This window comes from Thamnophis elegans, chromosome 16, assembly GCF_009769535.1.
Source record: "Thamnophis elegans isolate rThaEle1 chromosome 16, rThaEle1.pri, whole genome shotgun sequence".
NCBI lineage: Eukaryota > Metazoa > Chordata > Lepidosauria > Squamata > Colubridae > Thamnophis > Thamnophis elegans.
Window position 1 is genome coordinate 15,488,245 of NC_045556.1, and position 21,387 is coordinate 15,509,631.

The 21,387-nt window shown below is 41.2% G+C and overlaps 1 protein-coding gene across 1 annotated transcript in view; it reads right to left on the minus strand.

Moving 5' to 3' along the window:
- AGBL1 (ATP/GTP binding protein like 1) overlaps nucleotides 1-21,387 on the minus strand; it is a 391,004-nt gene that overhangs the window by 299,420 nt on the left and 70,197 nt on the right. The window contains exons 16-17 of the mRNA XM_032233152.1: nucleotides 13,369-13,516; nucleotides 7,823-7,976 (exon numbers count right to left, since the gene is read on the minus strand). Of these exons, the coding sequence (XP_032089043.1) occupies nucleotides 7,823-7,976; nucleotides 13,369-13,516 (302 nt within the window). The remainder of the gene's footprint in view (nucleotides 1-7,822; nucleotides 7,977-13,368; nucleotides 13,517-21,387) is intronic.

Genomic DNA, 21,387 nt, shown 5'->3' on the forward strand with positions numbered 1-21,387 from the left:
GTGACATTTTCTAGGAAGGATATGATTTCCTTTAATTGAGTGGAGGTTAACCCAGTGACCATGGGCAACATGCAAAACTGCAAATCCATCAAGACAGTACTGCTCATTTAAGTTAGCATAATTTTCCATCAGAGGAGGAGGAGGAGAAGGAGGACGAAGAGAAATGTTAAGCTATGCTTCGACTTAATTCAGTGCCAGTCCTTTGAGGTACACCAGACAAGAAGCACAATAATGGACCACAACTTTAACCGAATTTTACAAGTTTGAAGTTATTTCTCCCTTCTTTTCCTTTTACTCTTCTGAAAACTTTGGAGGGAAACTTCTGAAACTTCTCCTATGCTCTTCCTCCTTCTGTGGGCTGAGATACCTTTTTCATGTTGATTCTGTAGTCTGTAGTTCTTCCTCCTGTCTTTCAAGGTCATCCCTACTTACTATTACATGCACTGATTTTTAACTGAGAATTCTCCTTCACACTTACAAATAATGTCCCTGTGAGAGCCGAGGTGGTGCAGTGGTTAGGGTGCAGTACTGCAGGCCACTTCAGCTGACTGTTATCTGCAGTTCAGCGGTTCTAATCTCACCGGCTCAAGGTTGACTCAGCCTTCCATCCTTCCGAGGTGGGTGAAATGAGGACCCAGATTGTTGGGGGCAATATGCTGACTCTGTAAACCGCTTAGAGAGGGCTGAAAGCCCTATGAAGCGGTATATAAGTCTAACTGCTATTGCTATTATACCGTACTACTGTACTGTAGTCTTTGGTTTCCCCAACAAGTTTCTCAAATGAAAATTGTAGGATTTGGATATAAAAAGGATTATTTTTCCTTCCATTCCACTGAATTCATTCCTAAAGATAAAGTTCCCCTTCCACATATGTGCTAGTCATTCCAGACTCTAGGGGGCGGTGCTCATCTCCGTTTCAAAGCCAAAGAGCCAGCACTGTCTGAAGACATCTCCGTGGTCATGTGACCAGTATGACTAAGGTTGGCAGAAGCTGGGACAAGTAACGGGAGCTCACTTCATTATGAGATGCTAGCGATTCCAACTGCCCAGCTGCCAACCTTTCTGATCAACAAGCTCAGCATCTTAGCCACTGAGCCACCATGTCACTCTGAAGGTGTTGTTAAATGCCCTAAGAAGAATGGTAGGAAAGGTAACCAGGTTTATATTTTGAGAAGATAGCATGATCTAACCTGCTTTGGGTGATCTGTGAAGTTAAGCTTAGCTTATAGCTCAAGTGAAAAGTCAAAAAATATATGCAGGAAGAAGGTGATGGCAAATTGATTCAAGGATGTTGCCAAGAACACTGAATGAAAATATCCATGTAGTTATGAGGAGAGAAGCTTGTTTTAAGGACATCTTTATCCTTGGTTCTTTAAAGTTTTTGATAGAATTAACCCAATGTTCTTATAATTTTTCATAACAGGGGCGGAACCTACTTGATATATAATGAAATCCAAATGCAAAGAAAAGTATGAAATTCTTCCTTTCAGGCAGATAGCTTACAAAGCTTAGCTATTACAATTCTGGCATCTCTCACTATTTAGCTTTGTTTTAAAAAAATTATTGAATCGTAGTTTGTTTTACTGAGCCTGAAGAGGCTCATGGGGGTTACCCATGTAAATAAGCCATAAAACATAACATTTTAAATCCATAGCAATAGTAATACGAAAAGCCTAACAATAAGATAAATAGGGGGGAAAAAACATAAGACAACTGAAGGTATCAACTCAATTTAATCAGTGCAATGATAACCATCAAAGGACCTCCAGAAGATTCTGATTAATGGTCTTCTAAGATGATCATTATTTTAAAAAGACCATTATTCTAAGAGGACGCAGTGGCTCAGTGGCTAAGACACTGAACTTGTCAATCAGAAAGGTCGGCCGTTCGGTGGTTCGAATCCCTGGTGCCATGTAACGGAGTGAGCTCCCATTACTTATTCCAGCTTCTGCCAACCTAGCAGTTCGAAAGCATGTGAAAATGCAAGTAGATAAATAGGAACCACCTCTGGTGGGAAGGTAAAAACATCCCGTGCGCCTTTGGCATTTAGTCATGCCGGCCACATGACCACGGAGATGTCTTCGGACAGCACTGGCTCTTCGGCATTGAAATGGAGATGAGCAACGTCCCTAGAGTCAGGAATGACTAGCAGATATGTGCGAGAGGGGAACCTTTATCTATACCTAAGATGATCCAAGGTAAAAGCTAACAACTTCCATGGGGGAAGCTATTCTGCAAGGTGGAGTCAACCACAGAAAATCTGTCTCTGGGCTCCAACCCTCTCATCTCCTTTTTGTAAGGCCCTTATATTACAGGAGTCCAACATACAATTTTGCAGTATCTTCTAATACAGAGTTGATGAGAATTTTGCTTTGTTCATTTTGGAGAAGAAATGACCAAAGTATACATATTTCCTCGCCAATGGAATCCAGACAGCTTGACTTTAAAAAAAAATGCAAATACAGGAAGAAAGCTAATAAAGCTTCGGCTGTCAAGCAGCTGAAAAAAATAAGTTTCCTCAGGCAGGGAGGTTGCCAAATTTCAGCAGAGCACTTGCAAATACTGCAGGATTAAAATTCATGATTCACAGGAGGTGGAGGGTTCTCTTTCGAATATAGAAAGTCTGAATGTATGTGGACCAAGGTGGCTTTTTTCCCCTAAACAGGATTCTTTTTGAAAACTCCAAGTCCAGGCAAGGATGAGGATCAAGTAGGGAACTAGCCTTGAGTTCTTGCACAGCCACAAGAGGTATAACCCTGCCCCACACACACACCACCAAGGTCCACGAAACCGTATCTGTTTGCTCCAAGGGAAAGAAAACAGTCTATGGAGATTCTTGTAATATAGGCAGAAATCAACCGTGGCACGACAAAACCGCGGTCCACTAAAGCACGCCCGATTAAAGCGCGTACCTGACGTCATCAGCAGCGTGACAAATAAAATTAAAAATAAATTAAATTAAAATTAAAATAAAATTAAAGCAAGCCAATTCACATACAGGTAAGGGTTAGGTTTAGGTTTAGGGTTAGGGTTAGGTTAAGGGTTAGGGTTAGGTTTAGGGTTACATTAAGCGTTAGGGTTAGGTTTAGGGTTAGGTTAAGGGTTAGCGTTAGGTTTAGTGTAAGGTTAAGGGTTAGGTTTAGGGTTAGGTTTAGGGTTAGGTTAAGGGTTAGGCTTAGGGTTAGGTTTAGGGTTAGGTTTGGGGGGGGTAGGTTTAGATTTACGCGTTAATTTTAAGTTTACCACTCACAGCGTGCTGTTTTCGTCACACTGTGATGACATCACGTACGCGCTTTCGTCGAGTGCGCTTTAGTCTACCGCGGTTTTGTGGTGGAACCGAAATCAACACAGTAGCTGACTTGAGCCTTTCACAAGTAAATCTAATTGCTTGTACCTAAAACACACACACAAACGCACACATACACACAGAGTTATACAAATAGACATACATGAAAAGGTACACAGAAACCTTTGGCACCGCCAGTAGCCCTTATGACAAGCAGATGAGTTACCTCACAGTTTTAAACTCAACAGGCTATACAGTAACCATTCAATTCTTTTTTTTTTCCAATGTGATCATTAAGTGTTTGCTCAGTGACAGTTTAATTTCTCCCATCGGTGCAGTTTCTGTAAGATGCAGCCTGAGCACAATGCATAATAAAGTGTTACACTTTTCCTAGCAAAATAGTTCTGGGTAGGCTCTCCATTTCCGTTTATAAGCAAGAGCCCCTCACAGGCATTTGCTCTTGACTTCCAGGTCCCCAAATGGGTCGTTGGGGAGGGGGCACAAGACAATGGATACGGAATGGAATGACCAAATTGACTTTCTGGGAAGTCAGCACAAGAACATTTGAGAGACAAAGCTCAATTAATTCTAAGATGGCTCTTCTTCTTTTTCTAGAAACAGAATGACATTTTAATAAGCAGGCTCAGGTAGCTTGTGAGAATTGATCCATATCTCTAGAATTAGAAAAGAGCTGTGGCGCTGGGATGTATAAAACATACACTTCTTAATAGGTTTGTTCATAAGAGTCCAATATTAGAGTGGCTTGTCTCTCCTCTTGGCCATATTCTGTTGTTGATAAGGAATAAGAAATTATTGCAGAAGCTAAGTAGAACAATAGGCAAACTCAAGAAGTTCAGAAACAGATGTTTTAAGCCACCATGACACCAATGGCAGGTCCAACCTGGGACATCTAGCAAGAGAGCACAAGCAGCTTGGTCTATACACCAGTGGAGAAACCTCAGTTGATCTACTGAAGGTGCTTTTCCAAAAGGCAACTTGGTGTGTTTTTTTTTTTTTTTTTTTTTTTTGCTTGAAAATGTTTCGCTTTTCACCCAAGAAGCTTTTTGGATGAGAAGTGAAATGTCTTCAAGGAAAAACAAAGTTCCAGTTGCCTTTTGGAAAAGCACCTTTAGGACAACCTTGACCTGGGTGATTGAGCATCTCCATAGACTCAAGTCTTGATGAACTGCAGTGCTAGTTTCAGAATGTCTTGAAAATATATGTAGTATAGGTAAGCTGAGATAGGCAGGTCTTTTTTCAACCAGGTACACTTTAGATATTTCAAACAGTTCTCTGGCATTAGAACTTTTTATTCTCCCAAGCCATAGAGGGTAGCAAGTTAGACAGAGCTGATTGAAGGACCTCAGGCTTAGTTATTAACACCAAGAAACTCATAAGGCAGAGGTAATTTTCCACTAACTTCTGAAACTCAGATCTTATACCTTCGTTAAGGTTTCTTGTCCTCTGACATCACTTTCTGACTTGTTCTCTAGGAAATGTTGGGTTTTGTCTCTCTGAATGCTCTCTCTGATACTTGATTTATTCATCCATTTAGAAGTTACTTATCCTCTTTACAAGTTTGGGCAGTTTACAAGATTTGATGGGAAAAAAACCCATTAAAAATGTTGTTTACATTTAACACTAGGCATTATACTTCCCCATACATTTGTATCTTTGCAAACCATTCTTATCTCTACCATATTCCATCGCAATTTCCTGTGTTGCCTTTTATTCTTGAAACTTTCACTTCCCTCTATTTGGGTGAGAAACAATAGCAATAAACTGGAGGGCAAAGCTTGGAAACCACGTTGCTTATCCAATAACTTCTCAGCTACTTTCTTCTCCTATAGGCCGTATGGGATGTTGTCTCATATATTGAAATAAAGTGTGAGGGACAGTTCAGCTAGTTTGTGTACACAAGACCAGTGGTGGGATTCAAAAAAAATTATTACTGGTTCTGTGGGCATGGCTTGGTGGGTGTGGCAGGGGAAGGATACTGTAAAATCTCCATTCCCTCCCCACTCCAGGGGAAGGTTACTGCAAAATCCCCATTTCCTCCCCATTAGCTTGGACTTGGGAGGCAGAGGATAGGGGCGAGGCCAGCCAGGGGTGTTATTTGCCACTTCTCCAAACTACTCAAAATTTCAGCTGCTGGTTCTCCAGAACTGGTCAGAACCTCCTGAATATCACCTCTGCACAAGAGACACCACTTTCACCTTTATCCCGGGAAGAAAAACACTTCATTTATTTATTTATTATTAAATAAATTTGTAGAGCTGAGGTGGCGCAGTGGTTAGAATGCGGCACTGCAGGTTACTTCTGCTGACTGCTGGCTGACTGCAATTTGGCAGTTTGAATCTCACCAGGCTCCAGGCTGACTCAGCCTTCTCTCCTTCCGAGGTGGGTAAAATGATTGGGGGAGGGGGGGCAATAGGCTGACTCTGTAAACTGCTTAGAGAGGGCTGTAAAGAACTGTGCAGCGGTATATAACTCTTAGTGCTATTGCTATTGCTATATCTACCAACTTCACACATAGGCAACTCCATGATAGCTGCTAAGACTTTTTTGAATCTAATCATGCTATAAAAGTCAGATATACATTGGTAATAATGCCATATGGGATCCAGAAATGTGCTTCCATACCACTTCTTATCTGCTCCCCAAAAAACCAACATCAACAAGCAGGATAATAGTCTCATGAATTCTCAGCCAATTCACCTTAAAAAACATACAGATGTGGGCAAGCAATCCATTTATAAAAGCTGAACAATTAAATTATTTCCCAGCTTGGTTATCTATAAATATTGTGTATCTATGCAAATAATTCTCTAAGGAAGCCGCATCAGGCTGAGTTCACATATCATGTTAAACTAGGGTGTTCCACATGATTTACTGAATACACCTAAATTGGCTAAATTTGCACAGCATGCTAAAGCATGAATCAGGGTTATAAGCCAAAATAGCTGGGTTCATAGTTTGTGAAATCCAAATCATATTTAACACAATGAGTGAATCCAAGCTTAACTGTAAAATAAAATATGAAAGGGTGTAATCCCAGGGGGGAAAAAAGAATCACATCATTCATTAGGAATGGAAAGAGTTGAAGACTGACCAATAATAATAATAAAAGCAGAATTGCCAGCAGCATCTCTATTTTTCCCTTCATGGCCAGACACCAGCTGGTGTCCACATGGTCAATTGTCAAGTAGCAAAGGCTAATCTGAAAACATTTCCTCTCTTTCTTTCAACAAGACCTTTCCACCTCTTATTGCATTTTTGCAAATCTGAGCTGCATTTATCATTTTGAAACATACAAAAGAAACCTTTCATAACAATTTCCTTGTTCTGCAAATTAGAGAACATCTATAAAGTCAAAGCAAATAAATCAAAGGTCCCAAAAGCTGTAATTCTCCATGTTGCTTCAATGAAACAAAAATGTAGATAATTCTTTCTGAAGCTACCGTGTTTGACGATATCTTCTTCTTTTTTCAATATTTAATAAAAACTATTTTAAAATGTAGATAATAATTAAGCCTTGCTACAATGCAAGTCTGAACATGACATGGTCTTTTTTGTCTCATATTGTCCAATAATATTTTTAAAAATTGTCTGCATCATTGCAACAAAACTATGCATATCTTACATTGAATTACATTTAACTATATAGTGGCAGATTTTTTTCCCCTGATTTTTTTTTTCATATTGAAGATGGCAGGAATCGAACCAAAGTGTTCTGACCTAGGCTTCCCAAGAGCGTGAAGCAAACTCCTTGTCCTGACAAAAAAACCTTTTATTAAAAGTCTTTCAAGGGAGGATTTACAGTCACAGACCTTATTTAGTTTGGAGAGCTGCCAGGCCGATATCTGCAAAACTTGGCAAGGAATCTCAGAGAGTCACGAAACAATTAAGTGAACTAATTGTCTCCTGCAAACTCCACTTCCTTTTCGCTCCTCTTTTACTGCCTCTCAGAGGGGCCATTCATCGTCCACCTGTGGCCTTACTCTCATGTTGACCCCTGTTCTTTACCTATTCCCTTTGTCTGGCAACTCTGCACATGCACACACAGGGAACAGGATCCAGCTGTTCACCCGCCTCATTGATGTCTGACTCTGAAGCAGCTGATAACTGGCATACGGCTCTGGCTCCCTCTCTGCCTCTAACACAGAGCCCCCATGAGAGCCTTCCCCAGACTCCAGGACTGGCCCATGTTCCTCCCCAACCTCCTCACTGTCCGAATCTGCTGCCAGCTCTGCTGGCTGCTGGCGAGCCACAACAGGTTCACACAGCACACTGAACAACAATCAATCCAGATAACTCTCTCATGGAATGTATGATTTGGATCCAAACCTTTCTCTTTCCACAAGCACACCTTCAAGGCACCTCTCTAACATGAGCTTTTCTCAACAGCAATGAAAATGGATGAACTATGTCAACCCAGCTCACGGTTTTCCTGGATGCCATTTGTGATATTCAGATGTACATTACTCAAGATCAAGAGGGGGGTCGAGTAAAAAGCAAATGAGAGAACTGACTTACGGAACTGCTCCAGGTCATTCCTGCTTTCCGATTCAGGCATGGCAGTGATAGTAAGCAGAGGGCATGCATTTCCTGCTAAAGTGTGGCAAAGGGTCTGCCTCTTGAAGAAGACTTTCTTTGTATTCCTGGTTTGCTCCAAAATGTCAAGGTGGGACTGTAAAAATTGAAACATGAAAATGTAATAGTTTACAAAATGTCCTGCTGAAAGAAACCATCTAGTCCAACACCTTGTAGAGTATATATATATATATAATTGGAAGTCCTAGATCCATGGGCAGACTTCTCACTGTTAATGACATAAGCTAACAGAGGACAATTTCCTTCCTTCCTTCCCTCCCTCCCTCCCTCCCTCTCTCTCTCCCGCTCTCTCTTTCTCCTCTTATTGTTTGTCAACAATTTTATTGTATGAATCCTGATTTCAACATTATGATAATAGGAAGCAAGAAAATGTCCTTAAATAATGGGAACATGCCATGAACAATTATTCAAACTATTCTCTTATTTAAAGGTCTCCTGGCTGCTTGCTGATAAATGATGGAGTGCAGTTACAGTATGAAACCAAATATGAAGGCCTTTTGCTTGGAAATGATATAATATTATTTAATATTGCATTTAATTTGATATAATGCCTCGTTCCTCCCTTTGAGGCACCAGCCTTCTCACAACTTAGCTAAGTCAGGTTTTCTCTACTAGCATGTCTTAGCCTTGCACAGATGTTGAACTACAACTGCCTGAATCTTCTAACTAGACTGCTACCCTCTTAGTAGACATGCTTCAATTGTACTATCCACACTCCAGAATCACAGACAGCTTGGCAAGTTGAGTGGTAGCTGAGCACCAGAAGCTGCAGAAAGAAAGACAACATCTACTCTGAGGGGTCCTGCTTGGGCAGGGTGTTGGACTAGAAGACCTCCAAGGTCCCTTCCAGCTGATTCATTCATTCTATTCTACATTCTATTCTATTCTCTCTGGGCTTTGTTGCTTCCTTACAGACATTTCATTATCCAAACTAAGTAACATCATTTGAGGAATCACTTCTTACACTGTTTCTCCCAAAATAAGACCTTCCCAAATAATAAGCCCAAATGGGCTTTTGAGCACATGTGCTAAAATAAGCCCTCCTCAAAAAATAAGGCCTCCTGAAAATATTGCAACACAGCAGCAGCCATGAGGTGACCACGCTCACCACCTCAAAAATAATAAGACCTCCCCAAAAATAAAGCCAAGTGCTTATTTTGGGGGTTAAAAGAAAATAAGACCCTGTGTCAGATCCCTAAAAGTGATATTGCCATTCAATTGGGAGGAGGGGAGCCTCGGAGTTAAATCATTAGCTACATCTGAAACAACTGAGTTTTACAACTTTACAACTGGTTTCCTGTCACCGGGAGACTGAAGGTCCCAACATCTCTGGAGGGATGTTTATGGTAGCCATGTGGGATATATAACTTTGATGTCTAACTAGAGATAGCCATGGGAATGTGTGCTTTATTGACTCCCAGGGCAGAAGAGTTAAGGAAGCATATTCACATTTGTGTATTGGTCAGAATCTGCATTCGGACAAAGGGGAGGGATCATTATCAGGTTAATCCCATTTGCATGGCCTAAAGGTTTTCAGATGCTGCTTTGCTTCTAATGGTTTCCATCCTGCTTGATTAAAGGTTCCTTTTGAAATAATCCGTTTCAAGAGTCTTCACTTTCTCAAGTTAGGAGAGGAGCCATTACACCCTGTCTTATTTTGGGGAAAACATTGTATTAGCATTGATGATGTCACCTAGTTTAGGTAAAGAAACATCTGCCAAGAAAACAGCCAAGCTCAGAGAACACCAAGGGCTTCTCATTTCAACCCTGAGCTACAAATATTCTTCTTCTTACTCTGTATCTCTCTTCTCCCAATCTTCACAGATTCTGCTGAAAAGAAGCAAAACCAATGACAATTGAACAACCTGTGCATTGTATTACAATGTGGGGATTGTGATCATTGCCATTTCACTTACGTCTAGTGTCTTCTCCCTGCCCCTAAAACCCAGACTGAGAGTCACTTAAACTACCTATTCACCCTAGCTGCGGGAGTGGAAAGATAAATGATTTTGTTATTAGTTCTGTTCCTTCAGGTCATTCTCTGGGTCTGTCTCTGACTTTCTTTCGCTGAACCTCCTGACCCTGAGCAAATTGCAAAGCGGGCTGTAGAGGAAATGTTTTTGCATTTAGGAAATCTTTGTGTTACGGCCCACCAGCAGCCAGCAGAACTGGCTGCAGATTCAGAAAGTGAGGAGATTGGGGAGGAACATGGGCCAGTCATGAAGTCTGGGGAAGGCTCTGATGAGGCTCTGTGTCAGAGGCAGAGAGGGGGCCAGAGCCATATGCCAGTTATCAGCTGCCTTCAGAGTCAGACATCAGTGAGGCAGAAGAACAGCTGGAGCCTGTTCCCAGTGTGTTCAGGCGCAGAATTACCAGATGAAGGGAACAGCTAAAGAACAGGGGTCGACTTGAGAGTAAGGCCACAGGTGGATGGTGAATGGCCCCTCCCAGAGGAAATAAAAGAGGAGCAAAAGGGGGGTGGAGTTTTCAGGAGAGTCTTAGTTTGCTTGGTTCGTGTCTCTCTGAGACTCCTTGCCAAGTTCTGTAGATATCAGCCTGGCAGCTCTCCAAGCCAGATAAAGTCTGTGACTGTAAATCCTTCCTTGAAAGACTTTGCTGAATGTGAATGAGCAGAATTCACAGTAAATTAATAAAAGGGGTTTCTGTTGGGACAAGGAGTTTGCTTCCTGCTCTTGGGAAGCCTAGGTCAGAATACTTTGGTTCGGTCTCTGCCATCTTCAATATGGAAAAAAAAATCAGGGGGAAAAATCTGCCTGAAATACTTTACTGATCATAGTAAAAAAAAATTGGATTAGACTGAACCAAAGCTCTGTCCTTCTGCATTGTTGTGTTTTTTGAATGAAAAGATGGAGGTTTTGGCTTGCTTGGGCAAGCAAGGATGTATCAGCAGTTACGGTATTTGAAGTTATCATCTTGAAGAAAACACAGTTGGTTCTGACTCAAAAGAAATGGTACGATTCAATGCCAGTCTTTCACGCAGCTTCTTCTCAGGGTGCTGTAAATATGTCTGCAGTTATTAAATGCATATTAGATTGTGAAGAGTTTCCAAGTCAGTTTCCATATGGAATTTTATTGCCTTTCGAAATGCCTAGTGCAGGTAATTGAGTTCCTGGGTTGCAAAACCACTTAGAATTCATTACCGCTCTGAAGACAAAAAGGGGGAAGAAGATGCACCCATGATACCTACACACACACACACAAACACACACACACACACACACACACACACTTGTACAAACAGAGGCTGAAAAAGAAAACCTAGTGATGCACATGTATGAAATTTGTTTTTCTTTTGGGGTGGGTGGGAATCATGCAGTCTGTAAAAATGAAATTGGTTTTTACTGAATTTTTTTTAAAAAAGCTTTGCAGGGGTAATAAAAATCTGTGAGTTATTTAAGTGACCCCGGTCAAAGTTATCTCTTCAGAGATATCCACTGAAATTATGATTCAGGCAATGTCAGGAAATGAATGTTTCTCTGTATCTCAGTACAGCAGCAACTGAATCTTGTATTCATTGGAAGCATAATCTAAAATTAAGCTAAAGCTCCTCCTAACTTCAGAAGCATTTCTTTCCTTAAAAAAAAAAAAGAAATGTAAAGCAAAAACTCCTTTGTTGGTAATTTTTGAAGCAGTGTTTACACAACAGGCCTCCTTATTTTGATTTTCCTTTTAACACTTTCTCATCCACTGATATTTCCATACAGCCAAATCTTGCTGAATAAAATGGACACCATCTAGTTCACCTCAGAGCCTTGACTGGCTGTCTAATAAATCGAGAAACATCCTCCTGACTCTCAGCTGACCTAACCTCGCTCTTCCCATGACGTCATTAGATTTTTTCATTAGACGGGCATTAATATTATCTGAATTAATGAGCTGTATTCAGACGATGGATCTCTCTTAATCCTTCTTGCAAAATCTGGGATCCAATTTGCATACTGAATACATTGATTTCATTTTGACCACCTCTGCAACTGAGTGTACAAAGGCACTCTAAATATGTTATCTGACCCTGGAAATTATCACATATCCTAAAAAGAAGGCCTCAATTTTGCATGAACTGCCCAACCATGCAAGAAATTATAGAAATAGCAATAGCACTTAGACTTACCCATGTTTCCCCAAAATAAGACAGGGTCTTTTTTTTACCCCTGAAATAAGCATTTGGCCTTATTTTCAGTGAGATATTATTATCTTTGAGGTGCAGGAGACAGCAAGCGTGGTTACCTCATGGCTGCTGCTGTGTTGCAATATTTTGGGGGAGGGCTTATTTTAGTGCATGCGCTTAAAAGCCTGATTGGGCTTATTATCCAGGGAGGTCTTATTTTTGGGAAAACATGGTATATATTGCTTCATAGTACCTTACAGCCCTTTCTAAGTGTATCACAGAGTCAACATCTTGCCCTCAACAATCTGAGTCCTCATTTTACTGACCTCAAAAAGGTGGAAGGCTGAGTGGGTCAGGATCAAATTCCTGGCAGGGGGCAGAATTAGCCTGAAATCCATTACACCACTATTACAATTCAGCTACAAATTACTCGCCAACAATAGATGGCAGCACCCTAATCCTAGCTGATCTCAGCAAGGCAAGAAAAATTATACCTGACTTGTATTAAATGGGAGATTACTTGATAATCTTAGAGCTATAGGGTAAACCTGGAAAGCAAACCACCGAGAAGGTCTATAGCAAGCCACTTAAATATGGTTACCCACAAAACAATATATGAATTTATACATGAAATTCAGAGGTGGGTTCCTACCAGTTCACACCTATTCAGTAGAACCAGTTCGTCAAATCTACCGAATCAGTTAGAAGAGGTTCCACCAGTGGACCCGGAAAGCAGGCCGCACCTACAGAAGAGGTTCCAAAATTTTTTGAAACCCACCACTGGTCCTTGGATATGATTATTCTACACTATCATGCTCATATTTATAAAACTCAGTGCCTCTGTGAAAGGTAAGGATGACTACTGCGTTTGTGGTGCAATCAGAACATTGTGTGTGTTGAAGTTGTTTTAACGCAAACCAAAGATGCCTTTTAAAAAACAAGTTTACATCCTATTCTTATGCATGCCAGTGCTGTGTGTGAGGTAATTTAAGGTGGTTCTGACAAGTGTCGTCGGCATCTTCATATCCGGTCACATGGGCAGCAAGCCACTCCCATCCGGTCACATGGGCGGCAAGCCACTCCCACAAAGGAGGCCACACCCACAGAGTAGGTTCGAACAATTTTTGAAACCCACCACTGATGAAATTACTAACAATTTAACTCAACTCGAGAGAGGGTTAACCTTACATTTACAAACTAGTTAGAGCCCAGCTACTATGCAGTCCATAGCTAGGTTTACATAACACATTAAGCCAAATAGCCATATGCTTGTTAACCATCAGTTTTGGCCAACTGTGACATGCAGCCTTCCCTTCAAAGTCTAGAAAAGCAGCATTACCATCATGGTAGAGTAGGTGTATGGATAATGGTAGGCCAGGTAGCAAACATCTTCCTGGTGAGGGAAAACGAGGCTGAAGGTGAGAGTATAGCATGACTTCCCACGAGGACCTCCTGCCGCTGCTGGGGCACAGTTTCGGTAGTGGTTCCTGAACAGAAAAGGAAGAGAAAAAACACTACTAAGTGGCTTTCTTGACTGCCTTCAAAACCAAGAAGGTAAGATTTTAAAACGAGGGTAGAGTGTACAAGCTTTGGAGGAAAATATAGGAAACGTTCTGTGGAGATTCTCAGTCAACCAGATCATGGTCCCAAAGGTGCTTTTCAAAACTGGATTTCTTTGTTGCTTTTGTCCTTGAAGACATTTCATTTCTCATCCAAGAAGCTTCTTCATTCCAAACTGAAGAAGCTTCTTGGATGAGAAGAAAAATGTCTTTTGAAAAGCACTTTTGGACATCGGAAAAGTTCATTCTTGTTATTTTTCCAGTAAGGTGACAAGGTGATAAAATTACTTCTGGTGGTGCAGAAAGGTGATCTTCCTATCCTCCATGACATAGTAGGATTGCTGGGAATGGAATATCCCCTCATGCTCTCTATCTATTGAGTCAAATTCTACTTTCAAAGCTTCCTTATTCTGGTTTGAGGCAGACCCATGCAAATAAAAGCAAAGGAGCTTAGCCGTGGTTGAGACCCATGTTCAAAACATGCAGAGAAATTCAGTCCATGGGATCCCTGGAATTTAGTTTCTCTCTCCCACATTGTGTCCCTCAGTGCTTTCTGAATCATTCTAAGCCACAAATTGGAGGGGTTCTCCTCAGAAAAAGCTTCAGTATGTCCTTTCCTAAATCCATCTCTTAGATTTAGTGCCTTGTAGGAGGTCAATAGGTTGAGTTTTCATGATCCTTTTTTAAAGGTTGATACGACATGTAGGAATAGTAGCATTCTGGTGGCCACTATTCAGTGTCTCTAGAAACCCCTGAGATATTCAGTCTTCAGGCCGCCTATCCAGTGGTAGGATTCTTTTTTTTTTTACTATCGGTTCGGTGGGCGTAGTTTGGTGGGTGTGGCATGGCTTCATGGGCGTGGCAGGGGAAGGATACTGTAGAATCTCCATTCCCACCCCACTCCAGGGGAAGGTTACTGCAAAATCCCAATTTTCTCCCAATCAGCTGGGACTCAGGAGGCAGAGAATAGATGGGGGCAGGGCCAATCAGAGGTGGCATTTGCCGGTTCTCCAAACTACTCAAAATTTCCACTACCGGTTCTCCAGAACTGATCAGAACCTTCTGAATACCACCTCTGCTTCTATCAGCCTTTAACATTTTGCCCCCCCCCCCCCCAATTCTGGATGGACTGAATATCTAGAATAGAATTCTTTATTGGCCAAGTGTGATTGGACACACAAGGAGTTTGACTTTGATGCAGATGCTCTCAGTGTACATAAAAAGACAAGATACATTTGTCAAGAATCATAAAGTACAACACTTAATGATAGTCATAAGATACAAATAAGGAATCAGGAAACAATCAATATCAATATAAATCGTAAGGATACAAGCAACAAAATTACAGTCCTGCAGTCATAAGTGGGAGGAAATGGGTGATAGGAACAATGAGAAGATTAATAGTAATAGTAATGCAGCCTTAGTGAATAGTTTGACAGTGGTGAAATAATTATTTGTTCAGCAGAGTGATGGCGTTCGGGGAAAAACTGTCCTTGTATCTAGTTGTTCTGCTGTGCAGAGCTCTATAGCATTGTTTTGAGGGTAGGAGTTGAAACAATTTATGTCCAGGATGTGAGAGGACTGTAAATATTTTCACAGCCCTCTTTTTGACTCGTGCAGTGTACAAGTTCTCAATGGAAGGCAGTTTGGTAGTAATTGTTTTTTCTGCAGTTCTAATTATCCTCTGAAGTCTGTGTTTGTCTTGTTGGGTTGTAGAACGAAACCAGACAGTAATAGAGGTGCAGATGACAGACTAAGGAGGGGAAAAATATATAATGGCTATCATCTTTTCCATGACTTATTTAGTAGGCACAAAGCTGGACACCATCTCACTGAGATTTTTTTTAAAAAAAATTCTCCAGAAGACCATATTTACCTTAGCCATGTATTCCTCAGGGCCATCATAATTTATCATGGCAGATAGAACTTCACCCCCAATCATTGCTCTAAAATTGGACCTGATAAAGTTTCTGAAGGACACAGCAGATTCTATAAGGAACTGAAGTTGATGAGCCAGGAGACCTGACTCTCACATTAGACATTAGGTCTTTGTGACACAAATGATAGGTGGACAATCATTTCAAGGCTAAGGAAAGAATAGCACAGAGCAAAGTGACTTGAAAATGTGGTAGGTCCAGAGCTGAATCTTGAAACCAGCAAAGTTATGTGACAGGTTTCTTGTGAGTTGTTATAGGCAGAACTCATTCATATTCCTAAGTCTGTGCAATAAAATTACTCATTACACTTCCCAATAAAAGATTTGATTTGACAATTAACTTTCTGATAACTTCTTGAGAAGGAAAGAGTTGGAAGAGAAGGGATTTTTATCACCAATAAAATTGGTGGCAAATGACAGGTCAGACTCTTAGGTCAGAGTCGAAAGGAGGAATTAGGTAAACGTAAAGGTTCCCCTCGCACATATGTATCAGTCATTCCTGATTCTAAGGGGTGGTGTTCATCTCAGTTTCAAAGCCAAAGAGCCAGCACTGTCCGAAGATGTCTCTGTGATCATGTGGCTGGCATAACAAAATGCCGAAGGCTCATGGAACACTGTTACCTTCCCACCAAAGGTGGTCCCTATTTTTCTACTTGCATTTTTTACGTGCTTTCGAACTGCTAGGTTGGCAGAAGCTGGGACAAGTAACGGGAGCTCACTCCATTATGTGGCACTAGGGATTCGAACCGCCAAACCTCCGACCTTTCTAATCAACAAGCTCAGTGTCTTAACCACTGAGTCACCATGAATACTGTAAAGCAAAATACAGATTGTCTCTGAGTATGAGCACCTCTTGCGTTTCCTTTCTGCTTGTTTTTGCAGGCAGAAAAGATAAAAGGTACCACAAGAATTCTCTTTCTACAACCAACTTTTGCTTTCTGCTTTTGGGGGGGGGGGGCATTTTTTTTAATAGACACAGTTTCAAGGCTGATGGTGAAAGGTGTGATGAAGAGCTAATTCACGCATTTCAAAGAGACAATATCATAGCAAATTGCATTCCTGAGGACATTCTAGACAATAATTTCCCCCACCTAGCACCAATTATCCCACTGCTGACATGTCCTATTCCGAAGTGCCCTGTGGATTTTCTCCCTTTCACTTTTTGATTGATGCTATTCTTGTTCTTGTTTTTTGCAAAATGCAAAAAAACCCTCTATCAAATAATAATAATGCAAGAGATCCTGTTTGAATTGCCAACATATGCATGTCATTGATTTTTCAGGTGGATGGCCTAGTTTAGTTTTATTCAAGGAGTAAATTTCTAAATGATTATATGGATATGCACACACAAACACACACCTACATACGTATTGACATGGGGGGGTAGGATAATTTGATTTTCCTTAAAAAAAACATTAGTAAGAATCTCTTAGCACAAATTCATTTTTTTGTATTTGAATTGGGTATGGCTAGTCTAGAGAAAAGAAGGACTAGGAGTGACATGATAGCAGTGCTCCAATATTTGAGTGGATTACCACAAAAAAGAGGGGAGTCAACCTCTTCTCCAAAGCACCAGAATGAAGGACAAGAAGCTATGGATGGGAACTAATCAAGGAGAGAAGCAACCTAGAACTAAGGAGAAATTTTCTGACAGTGAGGACAATTAACCAGTGGAATGATTTGCCTTCAGAAGTTGTGGGTGCTTCGCCAATGGAAATGTTTAAGAAGAGACTGTATGGTCACTTGTCTGAAATGATGTAGGGTCCTCTGCTTGAGCAGGGGCTTGGATTAGAAGGCCTCCAACATCCCTTCCAATTATATCATTCTGTATTTTAAGCTATACCTCTTAAAGCTAGTCTCAGAATCAAAATGCAGAGGATGTTGCAGAGGATATATATATATATATGTTGTATTTGTGCTGATAAATAAATAAAGGGAGACTAGTATAGATCTATTTCAAGCTATTTAGCTCTCATCAGCTAGCCATACCCTTACTGGGATTTGAACCTGTGCTGTATTGCATCTTAGGCAGACGTCTTAACCATTAAGCCACAGGTCCTCCTCCTTATCAGCTGAAGCCAGGGAAGAATGTATATATTTAGTGTCACAACCCCTGGTATGCCCCAATTATGGGAGGAAGCTAACTGCTTCCATTATCTGTTCATCGGCTCGTCACAAGAGACCATCCAGACAGAAACCCAATATTTTTACTATTGCCTTTGTTACATTTGTGTTGTATTTGTGCTGATAAATAAATAGAGGGAGATTAGTGTAGATCTATTTCAAGGTATTTAGCTCTCATCAGCTAGCCATACCCTTACTGGGATTAGAACCTGTGCTGTATTGCATCTTAGGCAGATGTGTTAACCACTATTATTTATCAGCACAAATACAACATATATAGACACACAGACACACAGACACACAGACACACACACAAACATATATATGTGTGTGTTTGTGTGTATAGATATACATAGATAGATAGATAGAGATAGAGAGAGAGAGAGATACACACACAGATATATATATATGTGTGTGTGTGTGTGTGTCTCTATCTATCTATGTATATCTATCTACACACACAAACACACACACACACATATATATATATATGTGTGTGTGTATCTCTCTCTCTCTATCTATCTATCTATCTATCTATCTCTATCTATCTATCTATGTATATCTATATACACACACACACACACACACACATATATGTTTGTGTGTGTGTGTGTCTGTCTCTCTCTCTCTCTCTCTCTCTCTGTGTGTGTGTGTGTGTGTGTGTGTGTGTGTGTGTAAAGTCAGGTTTTAATTCTGTCTGGACAAGTCCCTGAAGTTTTCTTGGCAAGGTTTTTCTGAAGTGGTTTGCCATTGCCTGCTTCCTAGGGCTTAGAGAGAGTGACTGGCTCAAATTCACCCAGCTGGCTTTTCTGCCTAAAGCAGGAGTAGAATTCATAGTCCCCTGTTTCTAGCCTAATTATTTAATCACTATACCAAACTGGCACTCCAAACCAGTCTAGCAAATGTTGAAATGTTGCAGAAAATCAAGAGATAGGACTGCGAGATCAAGATAAGCTTTATTTTGCCCAAAAGGTCCAGACAGAGATAACAATTTCTAACACCTGGACAAAAACCTATAGAAAAGACAGTTTCTTATATATCTTCCAAAGAGCAACGTACACGGAAATGCTTAACTTCACTTCTTATTAGTTACCTTGAGAAAAGAGCCTTATAAGTAGATAGGGTCTTACTTCACCTTTTGTCGTGGGTCATGGGTACTGCTTGTTCATGCAGATTTCTACTTCAGAAGAATTGCAATGCAGTGCTGTGGATTGGGCGCATTGGAGGTTTTATTCCTATAAGTTGCTCGGAGTCACCATGACTGAGTTGGGCAGCCATATATATTTCTTAAATATAACACACACAAACACACACACACACACATACACATACACATGCACACACAACTAGCCTGATTCAATGATCATAAATTTCTGAGCTCGGTTGAATTTACTTCTATTCTTGGCAACAAGTCAAGAATCTGGGAGCACCTTTGTTGACCAACCAATATTATTATAAGCCATACACGCTTTCGTGAGCTGTTAATAATATTTGCTGTTAGAAAAGATTTGCAAAATTCTTGATTTCTCTCCCCCCCCACACACACACACACACAAACTGAGGTAGTTCTTGTCCTAAAATGTCTTTCAAACTTGGGACACTTTTCCCTCCGAGGAAAAAAAAAGTTAAAAAGAAGATAACTATACAAAAAGCCATGCAATTAACATGCAGTACAGTGCCCAAGGCTACATAGTCACTTTATAACTGTCAAAGCCCAAAGTTAGATCTTTCTCCTTCAAGCCTTCCATCCTCCTCCTATTCCATCTGGCATTATCCTGTAATTAATAATCAACCTAATTATTATTGTTGCTATTATCATCACTTACTGTGGCAGAATGTTCAAAGTGCTTTGCAGACGTTATCTGGTGATTCCTCCCATCCCTCCTTCCTCAGCTAAACTAGCCAAATTAGAAGCAAAGAGGCTGTTACTCCGTTTAAAACAACCCAGTGCAATTCCTATCTATCTCTGGCTGATTTGGAAGTGTGCTGGGCCCATAACCAGTGTTAGGTAAGCTCCTCGTTGGGAGAGCGAGTACGTTCAGAGAAGCGTTGCGAGAGTTGTGTTGGAGAACACACAAACCTAAGGTGACCAGATTTTCAGATTGGTAAAGAGGGACACCATTGACCGGGGGGGGGGGGGCGCAGCGACGGCTTGATTAAAAATTTTATATTTTGTCAAAAGGTCACACAAGGCGATTATATGACCCCAGGACACTGAAAGCATCATAAATATGAATCTGTTGCCAAACATCAAAATTTTGATCACGTGACCATGAGGATGCTTCAACGGTCGCTAAGTGTGAAAAATGGTCACTAAGTGTGAAAAGGTTTGTGTAAGGTGACCAGACGTCCCGCATTTGGTGGGACAGCCCCGCTTTTTCATACATTTTCCCGCGTCCCGCACGCTTTTTTAAAAAGCACGCTTTTTTTGGCGCTCGCAGCTCCCGCCCATCATTTGGACCAGTTCACCCAAACCGGTAGCAGAAATCACTGATGGCCCTGCTCAGCCGCCCCAGCTCTATTATGGCATCCCATTTAGGTCCTTTTTCACCAAAAGCGCATGCGCAAAAGGCTAAGCACGCTCACATTTGCAAACCAGTAGATAAGTGAATACCACCCCTGCCAATGACCATAGAAGTGTCTTCAGACAACATTAGTTCCCTCGGCTAAGAAATGGAAATGAACACTGCCCCCTAAAGTCAGATACAATTGGACAGGGGAAATCTTTAATTCTTTACCTTACTTAAGTGGCAGGCTATCACCTGAAAAAGAAAAAATCTGGAAGAATGCAATCCTAATTTTGCAATTTGGACAGGTCAACTTGAGAAAAAACTTTGGTTTGGTCTGGAGTCAACAGCAGGGGTCAACTTTTCAGATGCTCAACCCCACCCCATATCCCCATCCATTTAGCCAAACTTCAAACCACCCATTTTGCTTCTGCTCAGATGCGGTTACACCAGAGACTGGAAAAGAATGATGGGATTCTGTATTTGGATACTGCCGCACGTCTTCAGTGCTGATCTTGGTGTAATCAATGCAAACCGTTGCCAAGAGAACAAACTGCAAGTCTGATCACTTTATAAAGGCTACTGTGATCATTTTTCTGGCGGCGAAGTCCCTTCCTACAAGCACCTGTCACTTCGCACAGGGGGAGAACAAGTGAATGGCGCTGTCACCAAGACCCTTTTGACAGAAATGTTTCTAATAATCTCAGTAACATAAAAATATCGCTCTGGAGAGGAGAAGGGAAGACGGCACATGACCAGGGCTGTGATTGTCACATCCATCTTTGTGAGTGAACTGTCCCTGCTTCTCCATGCAGAGCAAAAAGGATATGAGTAACGATTAGACTGTATGCGCTACACAGGTTAACCCAGCATACGGAAGAGAAACGCTGGTGTATTTTAAAGGTTCTCCAATCACAAACAAAGCCACCACTAATCACGGTGCCTACCGGTTGACTCTTTGCCATGAATCTCTGCACTAGACCCAGTCTGCCTGAGAGGGATCTGCATTACATGGGATCCGATCATGCAACCCCTTGAATTGCAAAGGGCTATCAGAGTTACTTTATGCTAAAATCAAGGGTGGGCTGCTGGGGGTTCACAGGGGTTGGGGAGAACTCTAGCTAAGATTCTGTGCAGTTCAGAGAACCCCCAAATCCCACTCCTGGCTGGCCATGCCCACACAACCCCGCTCCTCCCAGGAGTTCCCACGTGGCCAGTTTTGGGGGAAGGTA